This window comes from Phaseolus vulgaris, chromosome 3 (genome assembly GCF_000499845.2).
Source record: "Phaseolus vulgaris cultivar G19833 chromosome 3, P. vulgaris v2.0, whole genome shotgun sequence".
NCBI lineage: Eukaryota > Viridiplantae > Streptophyta > Magnoliopsida > Fabales > Fabaceae > Phaseolus > Phaseolus vulgaris.
In genome coordinates, this window is record NC_023757.2 from 6,076,805 (window position 1) to 6,102,734 (window position 25,930).

The 25,930-nt window shown below is 30.7% G+C and overlaps 3 protein-coding genes across 3 annotated transcripts; 2 read left to right on the plus strand and 1 right to left on the minus strand.

Annotated features, from left to right (window-relative positions):
• Nucleotides 1–2,829: 2,829 nt before the first annotated feature.
• Nucleotides 2,830–3,914, minus strand: LOC137806438 (probable membrane-associated kinase regulator 6). Its single transcript, XM_068606559.1, has 2 exons — nt 3,265–3,914; nt 2,830–3,178 (listed from the first exon to the last, which is right to left on the minus strand). Exons 1-2 carry the CDS (start codon nt 3,860–3,862, stop codon nt 3,171–3,173), a joined length of 606 nt encoding a protein of 201 aa, XP_068462660.1. The 5' UTR covers nt 3,863–3,914; the 3' UTR covers nt 2,830–3,170.
• A 7,579-nt stretch (nt 3,915–11,493) lies between these two features.
• Nucleotides 11,494–12,529, plus strand: LOC137805788 (acidic endochitinase-like). The gene has a single exon (XM_068605712.1). It carries the CDS (start codon nt 11,566–11,568, stop codon nt 12,457–12,459), a length of 894 nt encoding a protein of 297 aa, XP_068461813.1. The 5' UTR covers nt 11,494–11,565; the 3' UTR covers nt 12,460–12,529.
• Nucleotides 12,530–16,141: 3,612 nt separating this feature from the next.
• LOC137805789 (hevamine-A-like) lies at nt 16,142–17,197 on the plus strand. Its single transcript, XM_068605713.1, has one exon. It carries the CDS (start codon nt 16,176–16,178, stop codon nt 17,073–17,075), a length of 900 nt encoding a protein of 299 aa, XP_068461814.1. The 5' UTR covers nt 16,142–16,175; the 3' UTR covers nt 17,076–17,197.
• The last annotated feature ends 8,733 nt before the right edge of the window (nt 17,198–25,930 follow it).

Below are 25,930 nucleotides of genomic sequence, written 5' to 3' on the forward strand. Positions count from 1 at the left end.
CATTTCTATTTTATAATAATAATATATTTTTATAATTGCTGAGAGGATAAAATAATATGATAGGAGATAAAATATTTGTTAACCAAATTTAAGTTATCAACTATATATAACACAAAAGTTTAATATCACTTTTCGTGGTCAAAAGTTAATTTGTCCACCAGGTTTTAAATTTGATTAACATAGTCTTAAATTTTGTCTAAATGATTCAAGTTTAATATATTATTTTGTAAAAAATAAATAATAATTAAATGTTATTATATAATTTAAAAGATCAAAGGAGGGAAGGCTCACATCTATGAATGCTTTCTTCTTTGGGTCCCAACTTTGATTTTTCAATTCAAATGTGACCTTACAGGAGCTGAGGTGTTGATGCTTGTAGAAGAGAATTATTTCCACACGAATAGTACCTTTATGATGGTTTAGTCACTACTTTGCGAACCATGCACGTGGACTTCACGTGAATGATTGGGATTACATGCATAATACAAATGCTACAAGTGTGCTTGTTTTATGTAGTTTTGAAATGTAGATTGTCTATATCATGTAGAAATATGAATTATATATCACCATTAAATACTATAAAATAGTTATCTATCGTTTTATTTGTGAAGTAAGATTAAACTTAAAGACGAAGTGTTAATATTTATTTGAGTTTTCCTAATTTACTTATTTCTTTAAAATTATTGAAAAATAATTTAATTTAAGATAAAAATTTGAAAATGATATAATAATGAAAATAATAAGTAAATCTTTTGCAGATATATCTTGCAACAGTGCTAAGTTCACTTATAATCAATATGCAAATCTGAATCGAGTTTGGAAACAAAATATTTGGAAGAGAAGTGAGAATGAGATCTGAAATTGACTCAGAAAGGAGATATTTGCTTGATTTCGAAATTGAGAAAGAAAACATTTAATAATTGTAAAACAATATCCTAAGGCGGATTTTAAATATGATTTTGTGCAAAGAAAAGACTATTATAAAAGTGACTTCCAAGGAAAAACAATTATCACTTTTTGCATCATGTCTGCATCGAGTTTCATAGCCTAATAATAACACTTTTAGACTTAGATTTATTTTTGCTTTGTAATCTTTCGTATATCCAACAACAAAAAAGAATATGCAACACTCTAATTGGTAGGCTGAAACTTGCTCAAGAATTAGGTGTGAAACAATTAAAATGCCAGAGTGAATCTTGGTTGATTACTGACCAAATAAATAGCAATTATCAATCCAAGAAGCCCTTGCTTCAAAAGTATTACCATGTAATCAAAAGCTTTATAAGGAAATTTTATCAGCTCAATACAAGCGTGTTGACATTCTTTCCAAGCTTGCTAGCACAAGGAAGGTCAACACAACTTATAGACTAAACAAATTTAGTATTTAAAGTAGTTTCTAAATTTATAAAGTACTTTCTAAATTGGTATCTAATTAGCTACTAAGGTTTTAACTACCAATTTTAGAATCTAAATTAGTTGGTAGCTAAAAGCTTGGTACCTAATTAGATACCAATTTAGAAACTAATTTGTAAATTTTATTAATAATAGAAAATTACTTTAGATAGCAATAACTTTTTTAGTCTCTGAAATATTATTTAATTTAGTCAATACAATGACTATTTAATGTTTTTCTTGTAGTGATAGAAATAATTAAGTGAATTACAAATATTCAATAATTCATCATGTCTCTTATTTATTTTAAAGATATTTTGAATACTCTAGCCAACGTCCAAAAAAGCTAATAAATACATATCAATCTCATAGGAAGTATTCATACAATTCTCTTACTCACTTATATATTTATAATTTCTTATATTTTACTAACTTAAGTTTCAAAGAATCTTCTGCCATGAATCTCCCATCATCATCTTCAATAAATCATTTTGACTTGTAAGACAAATCATTTCCTTCCATTTCGGGAGAACGATGTTCCTTTATTTTATGGTAAGAAGAATATGTAATTATCTATTCAATTAAATAAGATTTAAGTTTGTGAAAGATTTTTAATGAGGTGTCAATTTTGAAGAGAGGAAAAAGAAAAGATTATTTGAAGTGTTTTGAAGAAAGGATAGGAGTGAGTGAGATGGGTAGTGTTTGTGTGAGCACAAGAATTTGCATAGAATGCAGCGACATATTGTCCTCACTCACCCTACCCACACTTTGAAGGAGTTGGAGAGATGCAAAGTGATAAATCAAGTCACTTTCTAGCTATTCATCATAGATTAGGAGGAGCCAACAAATATCACAAACAAAACAAAGAATGAAACTGCACGATTTAAGATTATTCCATCAACTATGGATTTTATTTTTATGAATACTCAAATTTAAATTTCAATAAAATTAATGTTAACTATTTAATAATTTTTTGTACTCTGTATAAGCATGTATAAACACAAGAGGTTTCCAAAGAAATAATGAGTGACATTTAAAAGGAAAAATAGCAGTGAAGGGAGAGAAATGTATAGAGTTTTGAGAAATTATTTTATTCTGTCAGACTCTATTTTGGATCATTTCTAATAAGTATTTATGAGAAAAAAATGAAATAAATTTTTAAAAATTTAAATAGCTTATACGTAAGTTAAAAAAATAAATTTTAAATAATGAGGTATTAGTTTTTTATAAATTAAAAAGTTTATTTTTTTTTATACTCTTCTTTCAAAATTGCTTATAATGAAATATATTGAAAAAAAAATCTCCATCCACAACTTGTTATTCCTCATAGCTCTTACTGAAATAAAAATGTATTTCTCTTACATGCTCTTGTGAACATTCACAATTTAGACATAGCTATGTTCAAGGCCTATGAAGTAACTTTGTTCTCAGAAACACTTTGCAGCAAAACCTCCGAGCTAAATTTTATTGACATTTAAAGAGATCAATGAGAAAGAGGGAAGAACAAAAGCAGTGTTATCTCTCTTAAATATACAACACAGTTTGTGCTATCATATATCTGTACAAAACCATGAAGCAGTAGGATCAAATCCAACATTTTCTGAAATTTGGTATTATAAAACCTGCAGCTGGTATCTGTGATGGCACCTCTTCTTTTCAAGCAAAGAAATAAAAACAAGACTCAAGTGTGAACAAGAGAGGAATGATGCAAAGAACCAGTTGACATGCTTAATCAGCTACCACCCATTTCAGATCATCTTCTCTTTATTGAGGAAGGGTCATCTTTCTGAAAAATAGGAAAGAAGTTAACAAATCATAGACTAAGATTGAAAAAAGAAGAAGAAACACAGGGAAAAGTATGACCAGACAGACCTATTGATCTTTTGCAGTGGAGGACTGCTTCATATATTGAGTTCTCATGATCATGCAAAGCTCCAATTGGATTGACAGTGCTTGATTTTGGAGATGCTTGGTGTGAACTGCTCCAGCTATTAACAAGCCACTCTTCCTTGTCAAAATCATCAACTTTAGTACTTTTCCTTGAGCTTCCAACTCTCTGGCATAGTTGGTTGACATACCTAGAAAGGCTTCTCAAGGTTCTACATGTAGAGCTTTTCCACTTTGTGAGAAAACCATGATGAATTTGCACAGTTCTTGGAGAAACAATTCTGGATAAGAAGGAAGAAATAGGCTTGGATTGGCATGTGGAGTCTAGGGTGGTTCTGCAGGAGTCTAACTTGGAAGGGCCAACAAAGAATGGTTTGATGAGGCCATTGGAGAAAAGTTCATCAGCATGAGCAAGAACAGAAGGGGAGTGAGTGAAGGAAATATCAAAATTGAAGTTTTCCCATTCTTCCTTTAATGGGGAATTGTGGGTAGATTCTCTTAGAGGCTCATTTGCAAAGGGTTTGCAGTTTGATAACCAACCATATGAGAAGCTATCAGTGGCTAGAGGCAGTGAGGTTTCCATTTTCAAGCAACGATTTTGCAAGTTATGATGAATAAGAAAAAGTTATATACAACAAAGACGTTATTGGTAGAGCTTATAATGACAAAAGAATGATGACCACAAGGGGAAAGTTCGTCTATTCTATCAAGGTCAAGCAGGGGACAAATGGAACAACATAAGCAAAAAATTGTATTGACTTTAAGTAGTAACTTCAACATGCTTTCTCATCTAGTTATTGTCTTCCATTTTCATTGGACAGACATAGGATAAATCATAGATCAACCCTCGTGAAAAAATTGAAATTTGAAGAAAATGAGATAACCATGTTCATTTGAACCAACTTTCTGTCACACCAAACAACAAATTAATGCAAATGTTTACGTGTCAAAAATTGTGATTTACAATGATCACAAATAAATAAAACAGTTGTGATCTTACAACTTATCCGAGACCAAATGTTCCTTATCGAACTTTTTCTGTCTTTTATTCTATTTCAACTGTCTTCCTTATAAATTCGAGAGAAATATCTACAATGATACTTCGACGCTCAAGTTAGATAAGATAAATTTAATTGGTTCAATTTAAATTTCAAACAACCATTACCTTTCTCTATAAAGGCCTTCTCTTATTTATACTGACCTTATTCTGTCGAAAAAGTTAACATAGGTCCAATGATCATTTAATCCTGTTTTGCGTCTTCTAATAGGGTTATATCGTTAATATGAGATTTGACGTGCATGTTGGATTTGTCAAAAGTTCGCGAAGCTGTGAATGTAACGGATCGGCCTTTGCTAGAACAACTTGTAATATAAACTTTTATAGGTTATTTTGCATTTAATTGACAATAATTGGCCGTGTATATAAATTCATTTCAAAATTATAAATAAAAAACTTATCTCAAATTACCTATCAAAGCTCGTAAAAGTTAGAAGCTAGTTCAAATTGACAGAAAAACGTAAGGATATTAAAGAAAAGTGTTAATTTGTAAAATTTATTACAATCGACGAAAAATGTTTAATCTTAATCACACCAAAAGTTGTTAAAAAAACGATGGAAGATTTTTGATTGTATAGGTTGTAGATATTGAGACATCCTTGTGTGATGTGTGTTGAAATTTGAGAAGGAGCACATGATAAGAATGTTAAAGCGATCTAAAAGTTGTTTAAAAAGTTTGAAAAAACCAGACACGAAAACTGTAGAATGCGTGTGTTTATAACAGATATGAGGGTCGAATTGAGTAGGGGCATCAACTAGTTCGCCTAACTTCCCCCACAAAGAAAGTATAACAGAATCACAAGGACGCTTGGCCCCACAATGTTTATCAATAATATAATAATAATAGTAATAATAAAATAATTTTTATCATTTTTTTCTTATATAAAATTTTATCTTTAGGATTACTATTGAACTACACAAATAATTCGGTATCCAACAATATTATTAAACTAAAAACATTAAAAAGTATTGTTAAAAAAACTTAATTTAAACCATCAAATCAGATTAGTTTAAACATTAATATATTAATAAATTACGTATAATTCTGTGTTTAATCTTAAATAGAATAATTTTAAAGAATGTTATTTAGTGAAAATATACCATGAAATGTAGTATTGGAGATCTCATGCAAACCTCTTTTATAGATTTATTTTAAAAGGTTAAGTTATGATTAAAGTTTTACTTAAAATTTATTGAAGTTTTCAAATCACTATCCATAATATATATATATATATATATATATATATATATATATATATATGTGGTTGTTATTTTTTAGTTGGTTCCGACTTTTGGAGATCAATTTAATTAAATTATGTCAAAGTTATTTAAGCTTTAATCGATAGAACTTTTGTTCGAAAAACTCTCACAACCTACTTTGTTTTTCATAAAACACACTTTAAAAGCTTTGTTGGGACTGCACTTTGGACTACGTGAAGTGATCAATTAAAATATAAATAGAAGTTAAGGACTTAATTCAAAAATTAAATGTCTAGAGACCATAATTAAAAGTTATCAAATAATTCAGCGGCTTACTTTTGAGAAATTTAACTTCACGTTTTTTAAAACATACCAATTACTGAATCAATAATTTTTTTTTAAAAAACTTAATGATCAAATTGAGATTGAATCGACAATAATTGAAAAACTATCGTAACATATTAAGAAAAATTAAATAAATCTATACCTATATATAAAAAGGATTTATTTAAATAATTATTTTTTGGTGTATACAAATTTGTTATGATTTTACCTTTATTTAATATATCTCATTTTATTAGTACAATAGAGTATTTTGTCATTTTATATAAATTACTTAAAAAAATTAAAGTAATATTAATGATAGCTTTTATATACAAACTAACTCCTTCACTTCTCCACCCTTCCCTTAATTCCTGATTTAATACAACAACACAAAGAGAGAGACAACATACTCTCACCCTCATTCAATTCCCACACCAAATCTCATATATAAAATAAAATAACCTTCATTTTCAATCACTCTCTTCACTTGCGAGCAACTTTATTCTTTGGTAAAGTCATTATTCTTTTGTATATACCATCAAGTGAATCTAACCTTAATGTGAACATCATCCCATTCTCCAATCTCAAAACTACCAATGGAAGAAGAGAAAAATCTTAAAGAATAAGAGAAACTCAAATAAGAGAAGAAGAAAAAAATGTTGATTAATCAATTCATCATTTTTTTACATGTTATTTTTTCTTTTTAATTTTGACTCATCCAAAATTATTTCTATATATGTTAAATTTCTAACATAATGAAAGTGAGTAGAAAAAAATGCGGATACATAGGCATTGTTGCGCCTGTATTTTCGCTAGTTTAGATAATATCTATAACATCAAAAAAATTTAAAACTAAACTTCAATTATAAATTATAAATGTGATCACTTGACTCAAAATTCGTAGCTCACCAAATGCAATATCTGAAATTAGCATGAAATTAAATTATATATGTAATATTATATATAATGCAATATTATTTAAGTTGAAACCAGTAATAATATCCTTTAATAAATACTATTAAAACTATGTAAATATAATTCTTTATTATTACAGAATATTTGGTTAAAATTGTTTTAATTATTAATTAGAGAGATATTTAATTCGGTTTCGTATTACTAAGAGACCGATTAGACTAATTATCTAACTACACGCGACTATTTGATTACTCGGTTTGTCGGCCTATCCTGCAACACACCTTGTGAAGCTATTAACAACATCATTTAGCGGTTATTACGCGGTAATCATGCAAAAATCACAATCAAGAGACAATTGAGCTCCATTGAACTATATCTATACACTTTCGTACATCATGAGGCCCAAATTTGCGGTTATAAATAGAAGAACCCTTATAAAGTCAAAACATCGTACCTAAAATACTCTTTACACTCATATCCCCTAACTAAATTAAGCGTCAGAGTGTCATTGTAGGTACCCTTCCAAATAGACTGAGAAGACATTAGACCGAAAAATCTGATAGCTAAGAATATTGAAGACCAAGGACTTGACATTCTAACGGTAAGGGAAGTTTTGTCCTTGAAAGAACATTTTGGCACTCACTGTGGGATCAGAAAGACACCTTATGAAAATAACCATATGGTAACCACCAGGAACATGACGAGCAATGATAAGTGCACAACTGAGGAGGTAAATAATTACCAAGAAGATCTAATGGCAATGATAAGAAAAATGAAGAGGGAGATGGAAATTCTCTAGAAGAGATAAACACTATGAAGAGAAGGAATGGGGAAGAGAAAGGGGCCCACCAGGAGGAGAACGCTAGCATGCAGCAAAAGCTAAATAACAGAACGATCCTGGTTACACAAGACGTGAATCGAGATCTGACCAAGAAGAATTAGCAAAACAACCAGTGGATAGAAGCCGACAACTCTTATCACATAAGCAAGCAATCCACCTCCGCCATCACCTTTGGGCATCCTCCGTCATAATCCTTTCATCGAGGCTATAATGGAAGTCTCCCTTCCTAGCAACTGGAGAAGACCTGCTTTGGACAAGTACAATGGCAGCATCGACCCTGACAAGCACATCAACGTGTACATAACACAAATAAGCTTGTACACCATCGATGACACACATTGGAGTATACCCCACATCTCTGAAGGGCGTCAACCTGTGTTGGTTTATAAGACTCCCACCCCCACAACATTGTTTTCTTCGATACCCTGACCAACAAGTTTGGAGCACAATTTGCAACAACATCACCTGACTTCAATCGTGCTCGTTAACATAAGGCTGGAGAAAACAAAGTCGTTGCGTGCCTTCATGGAGAATTTTGGCAAAATAGCCCTTGATATCTAAAACGTGAGTCTCGAGGTGCCTAAGCACCACATGGTCATGACCCTAAAATTGGGATCATTCTCCGATACTCTGCAAGAAGTCGGTCGCGAACTTAGGCGAGTTATGATAAAAAGCTGCTAAGTTCATGCAACTTGAGGAGCTGAGAGAGTTCCACAACAAGATACGAGGGACTAAGGAGCCATTAATAAAGAAAATGACAGACAAGAATCATAAGACTCGGCACCGTCGAAAGGCCCCAAAGAGTTCCCTTGACCCCAATGACTCGCGTAATACATGCCCCTAAATGTTGACATAGCACAAGTTATGGAAGAAGCCCTAAATGCCAACTTGATATCGGCCTCGAGGATAACCAACACCCCCCACTCCAACAAAATCAAGCATTGTCGCTACCACCAAAATATCGCCCACACGACCAAAGAGTACGTAACTTTGAAAGATAAGATAGGGGAGTTAGTACAGGGCAGACACCTCAAGGGATTCGTGAAATATGACAACCCACGCCACAACCTGAGAACCTTTGATAATCGGGAGGGAGAATGAAGGATCAAGCGAGACAACCAAAACCGAGGTCGTGATCGAAGCCGATAACAGAGTCAAGAGCACAACCACAACGAACCCTTGAAGGGAGTCATCAATACCATATCGGGTGGATTTTCCAAAGGAGGGACGACATACTCCTCACATACAAGACACCTTTGAGCCATACAATTCGTCAATGTAATTGTTGGGAGAGCTCAAAGAAGCATGCCCCCAATAACCTTCACTAATGACTATTTCAAGGCCATCGACCCTGATCACGAAGACCCTATGGTTGTCGCGAACGACGTGCCCAACTTCGTAGTCATGAAGACGCTTGTGGACTACTACAACTCAGTAGGCATCCTCTACTGGAAGACCTTCAAGCACCTAGGACTATCTTAAAGCGCCATAATGCCCTACAAAAAATAGATAGTAGGCTTCTCAAGTGCACGAGTGGACAACCAGTGATACATCAACATGTATACAAGTTCGGGGAAGGCAACCAAAAGTACAAAATCCTCAAAGTTTGATACATGATCGTCGATGCTAGCACGCCATACAACATCCTGCTTCGAAGGTCGTCACTGAACAAGTTGAAAGTTGTCTCGACCCCGCACTTCACAATGAAGTTCCCCTCCGAGCACGACAATATTGTAAGCCTAACATGAACAAGAAAATGGCCTGAGAATGTTATGTCACAAGCATGATACTCGTTCTACCGACGACACCAACACCGTAGCACCATCAAGCTGAAGTGAACCAAGTAGCCACAACCAACCTCGATCCTCAAATTAATATGGAAGAAAGGATGGAGCCAGGTGAAGAAACTATACCGTGTCAGATATGAGATGAAGGGAAAAACACACAGCTCAATACAAATCTTACTGAATCCAAAAAGACAAAGATTGCAATAACGGATTGCCTACTTAAAACCATGACCCCTTTGGATGGACCACTCGACAAGCCAAGAATTGATCCCTGCATCATTTTCCACCAAATTTTGTGTGCAAGGAGGCCAAACCGGACTCCCATAAGAAAAATTACTTGGGGAGGAGAAAAGACTCGCAACCAATCTGGAGATGACCAAACTCCTACAAGTCGGGTTCATCCGAAAGGTGCAAAATACCACCTGATTGGAAAACATGGTACTTGTGAAAAAGAGAAAGGGACAATGACGCATATGTGTCGACAACACTGATCTCAAGAAAGTCTCATTTTTAACATTAATAATAATTATGATAACGTAAATAATAATTGTAATAATAATCATAAATAATAATGAAAAAAAATTAAAAATGAAAGAACGAGGATTACGAATAGATTTATCCATAGATTGAGGTAGGTGAATAACTCACTTTTTCGGTTATCCACGAACACACTTTCTATAGCTAATTTACTTATGGATTTTTTTATAGATAAATCCAATTTTTTGAATACCAAATTTATTTGCATCAAGTTTTATATTGTAATTTTATTTAAATTATAATTTTTTTATCTGAATTTATATTTTAATGAATTTTTTTAAAATAATTTTATTTAAAATTAAAAAATATCCACACACAGAAACAAAATTCTGAAGATATTTTTTTTGTTACGGATACCAACAAATAGGAAATGATTTCTACCTAACTTATTGTCTTCCTTAAAAATAGTTAGAAAATAATCACATTAAATATGTTCAATTAAGTTAGGTAATAAAAATGAATCACAAAATCAATAAATATTTTTCGTGTTTATAATTTAATTAAAAATTAAAATACGATTGAAATTAAGGTGGATCTTAATTGAAATAATGGTATTGTAAACATCTTTATGCAGGATTTAAACGATTTTGGCAAAGGAAACAATAACCATCCATATGAAAGGTCTATGATTTTTTTATTAAAATGCAAAATTTGAACACTGGTTTGTCATTTATTGGAGTCAAGATGGAAAATATCAGGATTTGGTTTGTGGGAGGATAATCCTTATACTCAAACTTTATTCCTGATTCATAAAGCCACACATTTTGGAAGTTTTCTACTGAGGAAGATAAACATAAATCTGATGCAAAAATGTTAAGTTTCTACAGTATATATTCACAAACACTGTATTTCCCTCCTAAATGGTATCAAGAATTAGCATATATTTTAAACTAATGTGATCTAAACTTTAGTCAATCTCAATTTTATAAAATCATTGAAAGATAACTAACTATCTGTTATATGAATTAACCCTGTCATAATAGGAGAAAGATGATATTGAGATTATTTATGCGCATAGCAGTGTGGATTTTACAATGACATAGTATGATAGGTGCAGATCTTTGAGTCTAAGTCAATGCACGAGTCTTTTGGAAGTACAGTCAAGTGTCTATGTGTTGTGAGTCAGTAGATGACTGACATGAGAAAAATGAATATTGAAATTGTTGATAGACACTTGTTGGTTATGTGAAATGTTTGAGAAATTGTATGAGAATTTATGAATTTTGTGTATCAATTTGAAAAGAAGAGATATGAGATTTAAACTTGTACAAACCATAAAAAACAAAGAAGTTCATGAATATCAACAAGCTTTCAGATTACAAATAACTAATTCCCGAATGCTATAATGTTCACTTCACCACTGATATCTATCAAAAATATGAGTTTACATTTGGCCGCTATTTAATTTACCATTCTTTTGATATGGAGGATTGGTAAATTTGCACGTTGCTTCCATGAAGTGTATGACTGCTAAGGCACGCTCTTTGAGAAACGCTCCAAAGTTATGAAGGGATATCCAAACACTTAACTTTATAAAAGCCCTTCTCCCAACCAGTGTTTGGCACAGAAGAAGCGTAAATCTTTAGCTGTCTTAAAACATTTCCTTAGATGCTTCTCTCTTCACAATGACAATGAAATCAGCAATCTCAGTCACATTCTTGTGCATAGTCCTGTTAGCACTAGCAAATGGTTCCTATGCTGGACAAATTGTTGTCTACTGGGGCCAGAATGGCAACGAGGGCACACTGAGTGAGGCTTGTGCCACAGGGAACTATGATTATGTGATCATAGCCTTTTTGCCAACCTTTGGCAAGGGCCAAACTCCCATGATTAATCTTGCTGGTCACTGTGACCCTCTTGAAAATGAGTGCACTGGCCTAAGCTCAGACATCAAATTTTGTCAAGCAAAAGGCATCAAAGTCTTGCTCTCTTTGAGAGGAGACACTGGAAGCTACCCAATTGATGCAAGTGAAGTAGCCACATACCTTTGGAACAACTTCTTGGGGGGACACTCCTCATCTCGCCCTCTTGGCCCTGCTGTTCTTGATGGCATTGATTTTGACATTGAAGGTGGATCAAACCAACACTGGGGTGATCTTGCAAGGCTCCTTAAAGGGTATGGCATGATGGTGAAGCAAGGCAAGCAAGTGTACATAACTGCAGCTCCTCAGTGCCCTTTTCCTGATGCTTGGATAGGAAATGCTCTCACAACAGGTCTTTTTGACTATGTTTGGATCCAATTCTACAACAACCCTCCTTGCCAATATACTTCTGGGGCAATTGGCAACCTTGAAAATGCATGGAAGCAATGGATCACAAGTATCCCTGCCAACAAAATATTCTTGGGGTTACCAGCTTCCTCACAGGCAGCAGGAACTGGCTTCATTCCTTCTGCTGATCTCATATCTCAAGTGCTTCCAGCCATTAAGAATTCTGCCAAGTATGGAGGTGTTATGCTGTGGTCCAGGTACTATGATGTTCAGAGTGGTTACAGTTCTTCTATTAAGAGCTATGTTTGAAACTGCTTCACACAAATCAATGTATGAATTGACATCAGGAAGAAACTTTGATTGTGCACTATCATGTCTTCATGAGATATATAAACATATTTGCTTTCATTTGTTGTTATGTACACAAACCTTGTCTTGCTCAACCATCAGATGCAACTGGGAATTAAGATTGGAAATTTTAACTTGCAACTGGGTTTTGACTAGAAATCAACTTGAAGATGATAAATGTTTTTGAGTCATGAACATTGAAAAACAATTCTGATCATTAATGTTAAAACTACAAGTTAAAGAAACGCCCCTCTAAATATTCAATTCAATCCGCAAAAATCAAAACAGTTAATAAATCCTACTTAATTTAAAGAAATCATTTTTCTTTAACAAATGGCAAAAACTATTAAGTAAAAATTTATTATCGAAATTAGAATTAACTTAATATATATATATATATATATATATATATGATTTTATTAATTTCATTGTACTTTCTAATAACTGTGGTTGAAGTTATAGGCATTTTGGTATATAAAATACGTGGAAGGTTACATGCACAATAATTTATATAACGAAAAGAGAAAAAGATAAAAAAATCAAGAGAAATTAGGAATAAATGTAATAAATAATATAATAGAGAAAAAAAATCTGTATGAAACTACTTGATTTTATAAACTAATTTATTAGTCTTTAAATTAATTAATCAATAATTTAATTAAAAATTAATTTAAAATATAAAGTAGTAATTAGGAAAATTTTGGTAACTAAGGTTAAATATTAATTTAAAAACTATCTTATAAATTTTTATATAAATAATAGAAACTATCAATATCAATAATATTTTAGTTTAATATCAATAATATTTTAGTTTATAAAATAGTATATAACTTAATTAATATAAAGATTAATTATTTTTTATTTCTAAATTAACTGATTTTCTTGTAGTTTAATTTTTAAAAACCAAAAATATTGTGATTGAAATATATAATAAGATAAGCAACACAACATCTCATAATTTTAGGAACCGAAAAAGGTTACTCATAAGTAATTTATAAAATTAATCTCCTTTAAGAACAACTCTTAAAATTACATTCTCTTTTCAGTATAATGAAGTAAATTTGACTGAAATAAAAATATATTTCTTAGTTGCTGAATAATCTGTTACTAAAGTTCAGATTTAACAACTAAGATACTTTCACATTTTTTTTCGTTTACATTTTTATTAGACACTAAGATTTTCACTTTGATAAATGACTGTTACTAGATGGTCTGATAGTTGTACATAATTTTTATACTTCAGGGGAATCTATTTGTATTTTACTTGTTTTAAATTTAAATTGTAGTTCAAATTTGCTTTTACATTGATATTACTTGAACCATCTAATACAATTTTATTTTAGCCGTATAGAATGTACTCTGTTTAAATTTCATTGTTGCAATTTCATCTCCTGTTATTTTTAATTCCAGCTCTTGATTTACATTAACTTTCAATTCCATTTTTATAGTTTTCATTTGGTTCTATTACTCAATTCCAGTAAATTTTAGTTTATATATTTCGTTTTTTGTTTACATTATTTTTATTTCAATTTTCTCTTTATTGACATCGCTTTTATGTTTGATTCAAAATTTATCCCAATCTTAATTTGTTTAAGGAAAATGTATGAGATGCGTATTTGAGGATTTGCTCTAGGTTAGCCTCTGCATTACATTAGGAAAAAATTAATTTTGTTTAAAAAACTTATGCAACTATAGAGTTAATTAAAATGGTGTCATTGTAAGGAATCTCATCTGATTATTATTCTATTGCCGATTTTCTCCTTTTTTTTTTCTTTTCCTTAAGGTTTTTTTTTTTTTTACCAGACTGTCTTACCAAAAGCTTCAACGTGGATAATTGGATCATGAAGAATGAAGTTCTATGCTAAAAAGAAATAAATCACTCAAAACTACTAAACAGAAAATGCGTAGATTATCTATAAGCTGGAAGACCGTCTAATGTAGAATCTCTTTGTAATAGATTAAGTTGGAAGACAGTCTAATATAGAATCTCTTTGTAATAGATTTTCTGTGGGTTCATTTTTCCTTTCAGCTTAGACTCATTGATTTGAAGTTTTTGTTTCATAACCTTATAAATAGAGTAACTAAATAGAAACACCCGAATGAATTAATAGAGAAACAACTTGTTCATATTTACTTTATTTCTCGTTTCTTTTCCTTATTTCACGTTTCTTCTTCTACCTTGCTTCCTCTTCTGATACAAGAAGAGTTGGTCATCTATATGCAAAATATATCCCATATATAAGTCCTGAAAACGCTCAATTTGTTGTTTTCGACTGAGTATAGATAAAGACAAACATAACCACGAGATTGCTAAGCTTCCATGCTGTATACGTTTCCCCTCAGTATCATATCAACTCTGAATTAGATAGAATTTACAAGTTGTTCTCCTTCGAGTATTGGGGCCCAGAGAACAATTGTTGATACGTCTGTCGGTCGGTCGCTCTAATCTTCAAGCTTCCTCTACACAAACTCCTTGTGTCCCTCTCGTCTCGTCTCTTGATTGCTCGGGAGCACAAACTCAAATGATACTTGCAGAAGGCACTCCGACAATGAAATCAGTAAAAGACTCGACTCTCGATTGTCAGAGCACTACAGATAATAACGTACCTGATTTTTGAAATCTGCACTATTTATATAATCTTAATGGGCCTTCGTTGATAGATCGGATTAGGGGATTGGTTTGTGTTTAAAATTAAGCTAAGTAACCTTTAATTATGAATTAACTCTGTCACTTGGTCAACTCATGACTTATCGTCATGGATCGGTCCATTGCGCGCTACCTCGCGACTTTCGTTATGCTGACCGAGTTGAGATAACCCATACCACTAGACAAGCTCTTCCTACTATTATGATTAATACATGGAATTGAATATTGTATTTAAAAGTTTTGAAATTATTCCACCATCCGAATGCAAAGTTGTCTCTATAGCAATGTAAAGGTTGAGCAAAATAGTCACATCTGCGTAGCTTTTAATCTACAGATACAGATTTTTAAAGAAAGTTATTTTCCTTTTGATATTCATTGTATACCTTCCCCATAGGTGTGAAGGCCAGCTATAATAATACCAATAAAATACTAGAAACATATTCTTTAACATATATCTTTAATATATTTTGAATTGTTAAAATTTACTAATAATTACGAAATTTCATGCATCTAACATTTTATTTTATTTTAAGATAATCAGTTGGTAACAGTTCTCGTATCAACAATAAATTTCCAACATGGATTGCCATTTGTAAATGTTACCCTTGTAAAGCCAATGCAGAAGCTCTAAAATGGACGATTATGAAGCAAACAAGATCATAAATATCAGATACCAAGAAACACTTCACCATTTATGCCTAAAAAAAGTATTAATTTGCTAGCAGTCTTCGTACACTTCACTGCTATTTTAATTTTAATTTATCATGTTTGGAAGTGGATGAAATTTAGGAAAGCACTGAACAATCAAGTAGAAGATAATATAATTGGGAAGATAGGTAAATTTGCACGGTGCTTTCATGAGTCAGCATCAATAATTATTATAGTAAACATTACTCTAAGTCCCCAAAGTTTATTTTGAAGGGATTGAAACATTAAATTTGAACTCTATAAAAGCCATTGGCTCCAAGAAGCAACCTAAATCTTTTACCATTTCAGAACAATTCCATAGATATTGGCAATTCAATACAAAATGGCATTGAAATCATCAGCAGTGTCAGTTTCACTCTTGTGCTTAGTGTTGTTAGCAAATGGTTGTTATGGTGGACAAATTGCTATCTACTGGGGCCAGAATGGAAACGAGGGCACACTGGGAGAGGCTTGTGCCACAGGGAACTATGATTATTTGATCCTAGCCTTTTTGCCAACCTTTGGCAATGGCCAAACTCCTATGATTAATCTTGCTGGTCATTGTGACCCTTACAGTAATGGGTGCACTGGCTTAAGTTCAGACATAAAATCTTGTCAAGCCAAAGGCATCAAGGTGTTGCTGTCTTTAGGAGGAGGTGCTGGAAGCTACTCAATTGCATCCACTCAAGATGCAAGCCAAATAGCCACATACCTTTGGAACAACTTCTTGGGGGGACACTCCTCATCTCGCCCTCTTGGCCCTGCTGTTCTTGATGGCATTGACTTTGACATTGAAGGTGGATCAAACCAACACTGGGGTGATCTTGCTAGGTTCCTTAAAGGGTATGGCATGGCCAAGCAAGGCAAGCAAGTGTATATCACTGCAGCTCCTCAGTGCCCTTTTCCTGATGCTTGGATAGGAAATGCTCTCACTACAGGTCTTTTTGACTATGTTTGGGTCCAATTCTACAACAACCCTCCTTGCCAATACACTTCTGGAGGAATTAGCAACCTTGAAAATGCATGGAAGCAATGGATCACAAGTATCCCTGCCAACAAAATATTCTTGGGGTTACCAGCTAACTCACAGGCAGCAGGAACTGGCTTCATTCCTTCTGCTGATCTTATATCTCAAGTGCTTCCAGCCATTAAGAATTCTGCTAAGTATGGAGGTGTTATGCTGTGGTCTAGGTATTATGATGCTCAGAGTGGATACAGCTCCTCCATCAGGAGCCATGTGTGATCCAATAGCTACTAATTAACTATATATTTATAGATGTCAATTAGATATTGACATCAGAAAATATATAGTTTCAGAGTCACATTGTATGCTATTATGTCCTGTGAAATATATAGATTTTCTTACATTTGATTGTCATGGACTTAACGTTGCTCTATCTTCATCAGATACGGACAAGCGCCCATGTTTAATGAGTAACAACTGGTGATTAACAACAAATTAACTCTGAAACAGAAAAGTGAAAACAGTTTAATAATTGTATGTACAAAGTACACTTGTTAAAACTGCTAATATATAGTTAATGGAGCAAGGTTAGTGTTCCTCTAAGTTTGTAGGGGTGGGTCCTTCCTTCACACGTTTTTCTTGATGTTTATTATAAAATAGAACAGAAATGAACAAAAGAGTAAAATGGAAGGCAAAACAAATCAAAACAAATGTTCTGAATATATATAAGGAGTACATTCATTCTAGGTCTAACTAAAGAGAGAAAGAATCAATTTTAATAAATATTAGAATCATAATAGATAAAGACAAAATAAATGTTATTCACCTTTATAAAGAGAAACAACTAAAAATTAGAAAAGACACAATTAATATTAGGATTCTTTTATAACTTTGGTATCCATATCCTTTAATAATGTTTGAGTCTCTTTCGATTATATCAGGATTCTAGATTTTTTTGGAATCCTGATAAGGGAAACTTGTAGTTACACTTCAATGTTCAAGTCAGTTTGAGTCTAAATAGGGGTGCTAAGTTAGGGTCAGAATCTTCGTACCTCATGCCTCTATTTATAGTGACAAATTTGAGTTTTGGGTTACGGTAGGCTTAGGTCGGTCTAATCCGATCCAATCACTTTTTAATCATGATTTGTGGTGTACAATTTGTTAGTTAATGATGTTGTTGTTGTTGGGTCTATTAGTGTCTAAGTTCAAGAGGAAGGGGTGAATTGACCTTATAAAATTTTCACAAACACAAACTGGTTTACAGCCTTTCAAAAGAAAAAGAACAAATTGATTTTGAAAGGAACATATTTATTTTTCAATACACTTTAACAAAATCAGAACTTGTTCAAATTAAGATCAAGATCAAACAAAGAAATTTTACAGAATCAGATGAGTTAACTTTCCAACAGCTTTAAGAACAAGATTTATACCAAAAGATCAACCAAGTTCTTTTAATACAATTCCTTAGAGAAAGTGAATCTTTAACAAAAATTTTATAAAGAAACTGTTTGTCCTTAAACCAGTTAATACACAGATTCAGAAGGCTATGTTTATAAAATTATAATAATAATATTAACAATATTGATTTAATTTTAATTTTACTTTGTAAAATTTTTTTATATCATTTTTAGATGTATTGGTAGTGTTAGATAATTTATAATTTTTTTAAATTGAGTTAATCAATCATACGAGAATAATACTTTAGTCAAATATCATTTATGAACGTTATTTTTTTAACATTTTTTTTCTATCATATTGTATTTCCCGTTTTATGTTTAATATTACTTAGTCACTAAACTTTTACACCAATTCTGATTTATTTTATTGAATTTTATGAAATTTACAATTTCACTTCAATTTTTTACAATTCCAATTTTATTTAATTTTATCAAATTTATTTTTAACAATTTTACATGTATCTACAATATTAGATCATTCATATTTTTTCAACTAAATTCATGACTGTTGTGAGAGTAATGTTTTAACAACATACGTCTCATATACAAAGATCATATTTTATTTTAAATTAATTTTAATTATAAAGACAAAAATATAATTTTATATTTTCATTAATTAAAAACATATTATCAATCATATTTATCACATTCACTTAATTCAAACCACTTCACTTTAAACATTTTTTTCTTTTCCCACAAATTCATAAATACTATTTACAGATTAAAATCAATATGTATCTGTATATAAAAATCCATCTGTAACTTACATTATATCTACTTATACAAATTCGTACGTAATAATCTATAATAAAAAAATACTATGTATACTTTTAAATTGTCCTCAACTATTTTATTTATTGAGGCTGTCCAATTTAATAGGCAAACTAGTTGTAACACTAGTTGCATTATAAGTTACGATAATAACATTAGCCATCAATAGTAAAAATCTTCCTTTGAAAAAAATTGTGGATTAGGGCAAGTGATTCATGTATCTAACTTAAAATAACTATAAATTAAATTAGTATTAATAGTTTTAGTGAGGAAAAAAACATTATTTAATGTTTTAATGTTTCTAACTTAAAATAATCATTAATTAAATTAAAACCAATATGCATATCAAAATAAATTATATTTGAAAAATTGACCGTTGAAAACTTGCCCAATTAGCATGTTCCTGGAAAAGTGGAGAATGCTAACGTGAGCTGGAGCCTACCATGGTCTATCTGTCAACAACAAACAGATATCTAAAGATTCAGTGTGTCGTTGTCACTTTAACATTTTCTTTTAACTTTTATAATATTTTTAATTGTTCCTGTATTTTATTATCACTCTAATTAATATATAAAATAACATTTATGTGAAAAAGTAATCAAACATTACATTATTGTAAGAAAAAATAATATTAATATATGATAAAACTGGTTGAGAGATAATATATAAATGAATATTGAAATAAGAAAACCAAAAAGTATAAGTGAAAAAAAATGTTAAATAATTATTATAAACTTTCTAGAGCATAAAGCAAAAAAAAAAATATCATTAAATTAAACCGACCAAGGCGTTGTTTGAAAGTGGGAACAATGAAAAAAAAAATGATGGGACCCACCAAAAGAAGAAAAGAAAGAGAAAAGAATGATAATACTTGACAGAGGACCACGCGGATAGATGTAATCATCATTTTACTTGTAAAAGTGAATATCAATTAATTTGATGCTACAAAAATATCATTTGATTTAATAAAATCAATAAACTGAATAAAGTTATCGAATAAATTTTTCAAAATGATAAAACCATTCTACTGTATTCAATATTTTGTGAAGAAATTGAATTGTTGAAAATGTCTTTCCATTGATAAAACTTTTATGTTTAATTTTAGGGAGTTATTAAAAATTAAAATATTTTGTACTTGTAATTTTCAGCGAAAATTTAAGATCTTTTTTCTTTAAACACCAAATTAAGTTAAATATTTTTTGTGTAGAAGTTGACTTGGGTGTTTATTTTTTAAAATAACTCTACCATTGTGTATATTTTTATATTTTAAATTTTGTATCTTATAAAATAACTCAATATGTAATAAGAGAATAAGAATATACTTTAATTTAAAATAAATTCAATTTATGAGAATGTTTTAATTTAAGTTTAATATATATATATATATATATATTAAAAGAAAAATATTTCTTTAAAATAAGAAAATTGAAATAAAATTTATCTGTATACCTATAAAATTACAGTGACAAATATACTTGATTGAGATGAACAAGTGTTTTTATCTTTAAGGTACTTGCTAAAATTAGGAGAAATTTTAGACACTTTAACAAGTAATGTACATGGTCAAATTAAATTATTTATAATTTTATTACTAGAAATTACAGGCTTTCCAAACTCTTTATAATCCTGTTATTATTATTATTATCTCCTTTTTCCATTACAAATTTGAAAAAATTTATAAAATTCATGAAGTTCAACTTCATAAAGGACAAAATTAGAATTTACTAATAACATCGAATTTATGTTATATATACAATAAACGACATTAATTTATTTTCGTTAATTTTATTGATTAAATTGATGCTAATTAATATTAATTTTAATTTTTTTTAATTAAAATGGTGTCATTGAAGTCACCGTTAATATACTTTTATTTTGAAGTCAAAATTAAATAAAATTTATTTTTAATGTTAATTTAAATTTTGTTTGTGTTGTCAACGTTAATGATAGTAATTTTTTTCAAAAAAAATGTTTCTCGTAAGTGTATCCCATTGTCATCTTAAAAAAATTAAACATACAAATAAAAAAGTAGACAAAACCAAATAAACTCATTAATTGAATTGAAAAAGTTTCATGAAAAGAAGCGGGTGTGACCAGATTTTCTTCATCGTGCTAAACACTTTCTTTGCCATGATTTGCATTGTGATAGTCATTGCCTGGTGAATAAGAGTTGAGAAAAGCTATATTAGATAAACAATGAGAAAAATTTGTATCGAAGAAGATGAGTATGAGGAGATTTATAAATAGAAAAGTTAAAAAAGAAAGTTTTGTGTTTCAAAACTTATTAAAATGAATCTCACATGGATTATAGAACTTTTATCATCTTAAAATATGAGTTTTTAATTAAAAATGATCTATGATTTCTATTTTGTATCACAAAGAAACATGAATTCATAATATAAATAAAACTAACATCATCTTAGCTGATACTAACTAAAATAAATATTAAAAATATATTATATTAATATCAACCTACTTGACACTAACTTAAATAGATATAAAAATTAGAATTTATTAACAATAACCTTCTTTAATTGTAATATTCATTTCAATTAGGGTCGACTTAGCTGAAAGTAAGTTGACACGGACATCTTTATATATATAACATGTATTAAACTAACACTAACTTTTATTTATATAAGAGTGATACTTGACAACTAATTTACCACATTCTTTGTATTGGTTAGAGACAACTAATCGACTCTAACATTTTTTTTTATTTTTTTTAAGAAAATAGTCTATGCAAAGTCTTTACATAATAAAAGATATAATCTACAAGGAGTCAATATAATTTTGGGTTTTTTTAAAAAAAAATTATTATGTTTTTAATTAAGTGATTGAATGGTAACATTGGAAGATAAGAAAAAAAATATAAGAAGGTGAATAATTCATGGTCTCATGGTGGGAATAATTATGCATATAGTGGGAATTAAAGACGACACTAGTGAAAGTTAATTACTAGGAATTAAAGATTACTTAGTGAGAATTAATGTGAAATTTAAAGGGTCTTACACAATTTGACCTATAAAATTATGTACTTGAAATGTAATTGGGAAGGTATATGAATTCCGAAAGAAAATAGAGTTTTATCTTTGTGAGAACTTTGTGAGGTTTTAAGTAATAAAAACCTAAATTTGATCTTATCAAGGTAACTTGTCGTGATCACCCCGCGACTTATTACTCACATTCTTATCTTTCTTGAGTTTGCCTTCAATATCCTTCTCCATACTGAATATTATTTTCTCGCTTCACCACTTGATATTCAATTAGATTTTTTTTTTACTTTAAATTTTATTCTAATTCATTTTTACTTATGACATGTACTAATTCTAAAAATGCTCCTCAACTCAATGAATATCCCAAATTGTTTGTTGATGATATAATTTTACAAATAAAAAGGAAATTGAAAGAGAACTTCAAAAAAGGAGAAAAGAAAAAGAGTAAAGGTATAGATACAAGAGAGAATGTTTGATGAGCATTGGAAAAGACATGATGTAATTTTGTTGAGAGAGAGATGGGGAAAAGAAAATGAAATTAAAGAGACAAAATTGATAGAAAAAGAAACTAAAGAAAAGAAGTTGTGAGAAAAGGAAACTAAAGAAAAGGAATTGGGAGAAATAAACTAAAGAGAAGGAATAGAGAGAAAAAGAAATTAAAGAGAAGGAATCAAGACAAAAGAGAATAAAAAGAGAAGGAGTTCAAAGAAAATGAATAAAGGAGAGGGATTTAAGAGAAAAGGAAAATAAAATGAAGAGTTAAGAGAAAAGGAAATAAAATAAAAAAAATTGAAAGAAAAGGAAATTCAAGAAAAAATGTAGAAGAAAAGAGAAAAGTAGAAATAAACAAAAAAAGTGATCAACAAAAAGGAAGGAAAAATAATAATAAATGTTTTTTATGATTTTACAAATATTGTTGATTTGTCCATTCAACTTGAGAAAAAGTTCTTCAGGAGATGTCTCAACAACAAATCATTTAGTATCAATCAATAATGTTTGTAGGGATTCCAATTCTACAATGGAAACCTAGTAAAAGTATTACCTTTGATCTAGGTATAATATTTCTCTTGGTGGAAGTGTACTCATGACATTCAATGATGAATGTGCTTGAAGAAAGAGGGAATGGATCTCCAAGGGTCAATGTAAATTTAGATTTTCTTTGTAATTTTTATTATATTTTTTATTAAGTAGTTGAATAGTATCAGTGGAAGATAATTAAAAACACAAGAAGGTGAGTCATTCATGTTCTCATGATGGGAAATAATTATGCATATAATAGGAATTAATGACAACAATAGTAGGAATAAAAATTTACTTAGTGAAGATTAATGTTGAATTTAGAGGGTGTTATGTAATTTAGTCAATAAAATGATGTATTTGAAAGGTAATTGATAAGATATATGAATTCTAAAAATATAGAGTTTTATATTTGTGAGAACTTTGTGATGTTTTGAGTTATAAGAATCCAGATTTGATCTTATCAGGGTAACCTATGGCAATCACCCCATGACTTACCATTCACCTTCTTATCTTTCTTGAGTGTGATGTCAATATCATTCCCCAAATTGAATATCAAATGACCCCCTTTCTATTTCTTTGAGGATTTTTCTTAGTTGTAATGAATTTCAGACTTGACTAAGGTGTGGACATAACTCATGCTACAAAAAGAAATTTGATCAAGAAATATGAAATTTACAAGATGATGTTTTTAGTGATGAACCCTAAAATTTACAAAAATTGGAAAATAAAGATTTTGACCTATAAGACCGCAATTAGACCAAACAAAGGATATAAAATTAGGTACCACAAATAAAGAGATTTGACAAGATCCAACTCAGAGGGGTTTTGATTCCATCTTTGTGGTAGTGGACATATTTAGCAAAATGACACATTTTATACCTTGCCACAAAGTGGATGTTGCAAGCAGCATACAAAACTCGTCCTTAGAGAAGTGGTAAAACTTCATGGCACACCCAAAACATTAATGTCAAATTGAGACCCAAAGTTTATTAGCCATTTCTGATGAGGCATGCCTTTCAAATTTGAGGAAAAATATTTTTCAAGAGGGATGGGATGATGGAAACCCCTGACTAAGGGACCAACCACTGGAGCCATGGCTAGAAGAATACAAGAAAACTAGGACTCAACTAACCTCAACATACCCAAGCTCTTACCATCATGGGTCAAGATTTAGCTTGTAAATGTTGTACAAAGTATAATAGGTTTTCATGGACCTTGTATTGAGCCCAGTAATGTTGAGTCATTGAACCTTGTATTTAGGTCAAGTAGTTTAGGGCTTTAGGCTTGTATTTTGGTGTTGAGTATATTAGGGTTAGATTAAGGTTTCATGAGTCTAGCTAAGGTTTGATTGGAATTCCAAAGGCCCTAGAGAAACCCTAGGTCGGTCCTAGGATGGAAGGAGACACGTGTTTATTGCATTTTGAGTACATGTTAAAATGTAGAAAGCATGAATGGATAAATGTCACTTGATCCACTTTATGCACTTACTTTTAAGGGATTTTGAATTCAATATGAATTCAAATTTCCCACCCTTTGCATCTCTACATGGTTAGACCTTGAGCTTATAAATAGGAGTCTCCATCACTTATATTTTCACTTTTTGAATGAGTAAAAAATTATTGTCAAATTTTGGCCATCTAGTTGTTCATGAGTCCTCTTTATGTTAGTCTCTAAATTCAGCGAGTACATAGCTTCCTTCCAAGAATAATTGGCCCCACCTCTCTTTTAAAGCACTATCCATAATCCACTTCTCTTACACCAAACGAATCTTCCAAGCAAGTTTTCACTACACTTCACTCAATTGCTTCAATTAAAGGTCACCATTGAATAAGAAGAAGTATATCAACATGAATCCTCAAATGCATATCAGTGAAATAGTATAATTTGTCACACTTGATGGCTTTAGAAATACACATATTAAACATGCCCCAATAAAGACTGACATTTGACCCATCAGAAGCATTATTGGTAAAAAAACCAACATCAGTTTCTTATGTCAATGTGGTTCCTAGCATTTGTTATAAAAATCCTTGATGCATGATATGATTAAGATTGATGAAAAAACTTAATGAAGGGGGAGAAAAATATCTACAAGAAGAATCAAAAATACAAACATTACAAGGAAAGAACAAGAAGAAGAAATAAAGAAGGAGTTTCAAGGAGGATTTGCAAGAGGAAGATTTAAAGAAATTGAGGAAGAAATAAAGAGGTAAAATAAAATGTAATTCTTTTAGGATATTATAGAATATTATAAGAGAATTAAAGAATACTGTATACAACCTAGAAGGTTACATTTAGAAGGCTAAAGGAGAGGAAGATACATATGAAGTGTATATTCAATGTCACTTTCACGATCATGTGCTAATTGTAACTCTTGCACGTGTCACTTTCAAGTGCATGTGAAAGTAGTAACTACTTCACATATTCCTTACTTTTTGAGAATGACCCATATGCCTCTCCTACATGTATTTCCACCTTTCAATGGTCGTTCACGTGCTAAACCAAGATTACGAAGTTAACCTTGAGTTAGTCATAGGATTAACAATAAATTAAGTATAATCATTAGCTTAAGTATCATGGTTAGACTTATGTTCAAACTAAATGTACTTATTAATTTTGTGTTCATACTTTGAATTCCTTTTCTTGTATTCACATTGTTTGAAGACCATTTCTCAAGTTTGGTCAAGTTTCTACGATTATAGATAAGGTCAAACTCTCTTGTAAAATTTATACTTGAATATTGAATGAAAATAACTTTATGAGAATGCTTTGAGTGTCTTGAGAGTGTGAAACTCTTGATTTGATTCTTATCTTGAAGAGTTTTCAAATGGTGAATAATTGGTTTTCCCTCTCTAAACGCTTATTCAACACTTGAGCAACAACTTCTTAA